Here is a 2,909-nt window from a genome sequence, read left to right as displayed (position 1 = left end):
CAAAAAACACTAAGTTCACAAAGAAATTCGTAATGACGAGAAAACGGCATTCTTGCAGAACCCCCCCCCCCCCTTTCCCACTGAAAATGTCGTCAAATGGCTGTTTTTCATATTCCAACAACCGAAAAATGCACTAAGTTCACTGTTCACATAATATCGAGAAAACACGAGATACCAATTCCGACACAAGCATTAATATAAAACACGACTTGAACTGATCTCACCATTGGTTTCACTATACCCAGAATTTGGATTAATAATTAAGAAATAACAACTCTTTCTCAGTCATCAATAGAATTAATATATTATATGGGGGAACACATTGTGTGGATAATAACTTACCTTGTTGGAGAAACGATGGAAAACGGCCAGGGTAGATAATAGAAGACCGAATGGTGGTTTACATGGGGTCTGTAATGGAATTAAATATTAGTGATCGCCACTCAGGAATAATAGGTTTTTAAGAACACTACCTAACTTGAACTTCCCAACCTAACCTTAGACTACAAGCCATACCCTTACTTACGCCCCCCTGCGACCCCCTTACATTGCCATATTCTTATTCCCAAAAGAACTTAATGGGGGGGCTACCGCCCCCCTGCGACCCACCCCCCCCCGTTAGAAAACTGTATTCTTAAACCCACATCCTTACATAAATACGTATCAGACATATAAACACCCCAATTCTTTCTTATGATCATATAAACTCATTAATAAAACATGGGAACGAATTATGTGAAGATTTAACTTACCGTAAATTGACTAAGAATCGTGGGTCGGCAACGGTGGGATTAATGGCGGTAGGAAAAGGGTCTGTAATAGAGTATAAGAATTAGTGAACAGTTCTCACACATTTAATGTTTAACTTGGTGTTTGATAATTCGAAAACGCATAATCTTTCATATATTCATTTTAAAAACATTAGAAATAAAACGGGGAAGAATATGAGGCATTTACTTTATAAAATTGATGAAGACACTGAAATATATTATAATATTAAAATAAGGAACGAATTTTTTGAAGATTTAACTCACCGTAAATTAAAGAAGAAACGTGGGTCAGTCAGGTGGTGTACGGCAACAGTGGGATTGACGGTGGTAGGAAAAGGCTCTGTAATAGAGTATAAGAATTAGTGAACAGTTCTCACACATTTAATGTTTAACTTGGTGTTTGATGATTCGCAAACGCATAATCTTTCATATATTCATTTTAAAAACAATAAAAATAACACGGGGAAAAATATGAGGCATTTACTTTATAAAATTGATGAAGACACTGAAATATATTATAATAAAAAATGGAACGTATTTTGTGAAGATTTAACCTACCGTAAATTAAAGAAGAAACGAGGAAAGACGGCATATTCAGGTTCAGGTCAGGATCGCCAACGGTTGGACTGGTGGCGGTAGGAGAAGGTTCTGTAACATAATATAACAATTAATGAACAGCACTCATACAGATAAGATATTTAACGTGGTGAATAATAAAAATATTTAACGTGGTGAATAATAATCCACTAACAACATAGTCTATCATACATTCATTTAAAACCAATATAATTAAAACAGGGAAGAATGTAAGGCATTTACTAAATATAATTCATGAAGATACGTGGAAGTTATGATATACTCAAAAATGAGAAAAGTTAACTAACCTTAAACTGTTCATTCATCGTCGGACTCGTAAACGGGAGGACGGGGATGGTTTCCATGCGGTCTGTATAGTTTTCCCACTTCCAGGAAAAACTGATGGACCGGATTAATGGGATAAGACTCGAAGAACAGATACCTCGAAAAATACTGGTCAAAGTAATCTGCTTTCATCCCAGGTCTCTTTGACCATTCTTTCACGTTTCTCCACTGCCGCTCAATCGTCTGGGTATGAATACTAGGATCATTTGGATCCACAAAGTTCTCCGAATGATTAATAACTTTGTGAATATATCCTTTATTCGACAGTGTCTTGTAAGCGGCCCAACCGTCGCTCATGATAACTGACCCAGCTTTAATGTATTGCCGTATCAACGGAATCAAAGTTTCAGCACTACGATCCTGTCCTTCTTTATGCAGGGGGATGATGAATTTTTTCTTTGATAAGCGCTCAATCCCACCGAATAGCCAGACCTGGCTCAATTGTCTACCACGATGGTATTTTCGTTTCACAAAAAATGTTTCATCGATTTCCACGATGATATCGGGACCACCAATAGGTTCCTGGGTATACAACCAGTTTAGCGTAACCTCGGAACAAAAACTACGCCAATCGACACTTGTCCTGGTAGAAAAATGCAGAGTGCGAATTACTGTAGAATGGTCCCAGCTTTTTTGGATGAAATGGTTCGCAAACAGGACAATTTTCCACGCTGGCACGCGTGCATTTTCAAGAAAAGTACCCTTGAAGAGGCTAACACTGTAAGGACACTGTTTTCTTTTCTTTTTTTGAACACGAACATAACGACCACAATAAAACATATTTGCTTCTTGGCGTAAAGAACATGGCAAATGACAATATTTGCATATAACGGAAATAGGTAGAACGCCATGAGCTCGCAAATACTCCAAAGCGTTGGGAGTATTTAACCAAAATTCGTGAATAAACGTCCAGGGATTTTCTTCTACTACTGTACCGTTACACGTGATTTCGATGGCGGCCATTGTACACACACTTCTAAAAAAATACGTCGTTCCAGTAACGAGGTCACGGTAGGAAAGAAGGTACAAGAAGCCCAATTTAAATCTCTTGGTGGGGTCGGCAGGTAGGTAGGAAGGTGTCGGCCAATCAAAACATCCGGGGGTTAGTTTTAATTGGTTTATTTGGGGACAAAGGCGTGACACTCGGCGAGTGCGAGAAAAAACTAAAAGCTAAATATGAATAAATGATATTTTTATCGTAATGGCTGTTATGTTTAA

The 2,909-nt window shown here is 38.0% G+C and overlaps 1 protein-coding gene across 1 annotated transcript; it reads right to left on the bottom strand.

Moving 5' to 3' along the window:
- Positions 1-1,664: 1,664 nt before the first annotated feature.
- On the bottom strand, positions 1,665-2,654 carry LOC137619131 (male abnormal protein mab-31-like). The gene has a single exon (XM_068349318.1). The coding sequence runs from the start codon at positions 2,652-2,654 to the stop codon at positions 1,665-1,667; it is 990 nt and encodes a 329-aa protein (XP_068205419.1).
- Positions 2,655-2,909: the final 255 nt, after the last annotated feature.

The sequence above is a fragment of the Palaemon carinicauda genome, chromosome 25, assembly GCF_036898095.1.
Source record: "Palaemon carinicauda isolate YSFRI2023 chromosome 25, ASM3689809v2, whole genome shotgun sequence".
Lineage (NCBI taxonomy): Eukaryota > Metazoa > Arthropoda > Malacostraca > Decapoda > Palaemonidae > Palaemon > Palaemon carinicauda.
The sequence above is the reverse complement of the archived record's forward strand: the minus strand, read 5'-3'. Positions and strand labels throughout refer to the sequence as shown.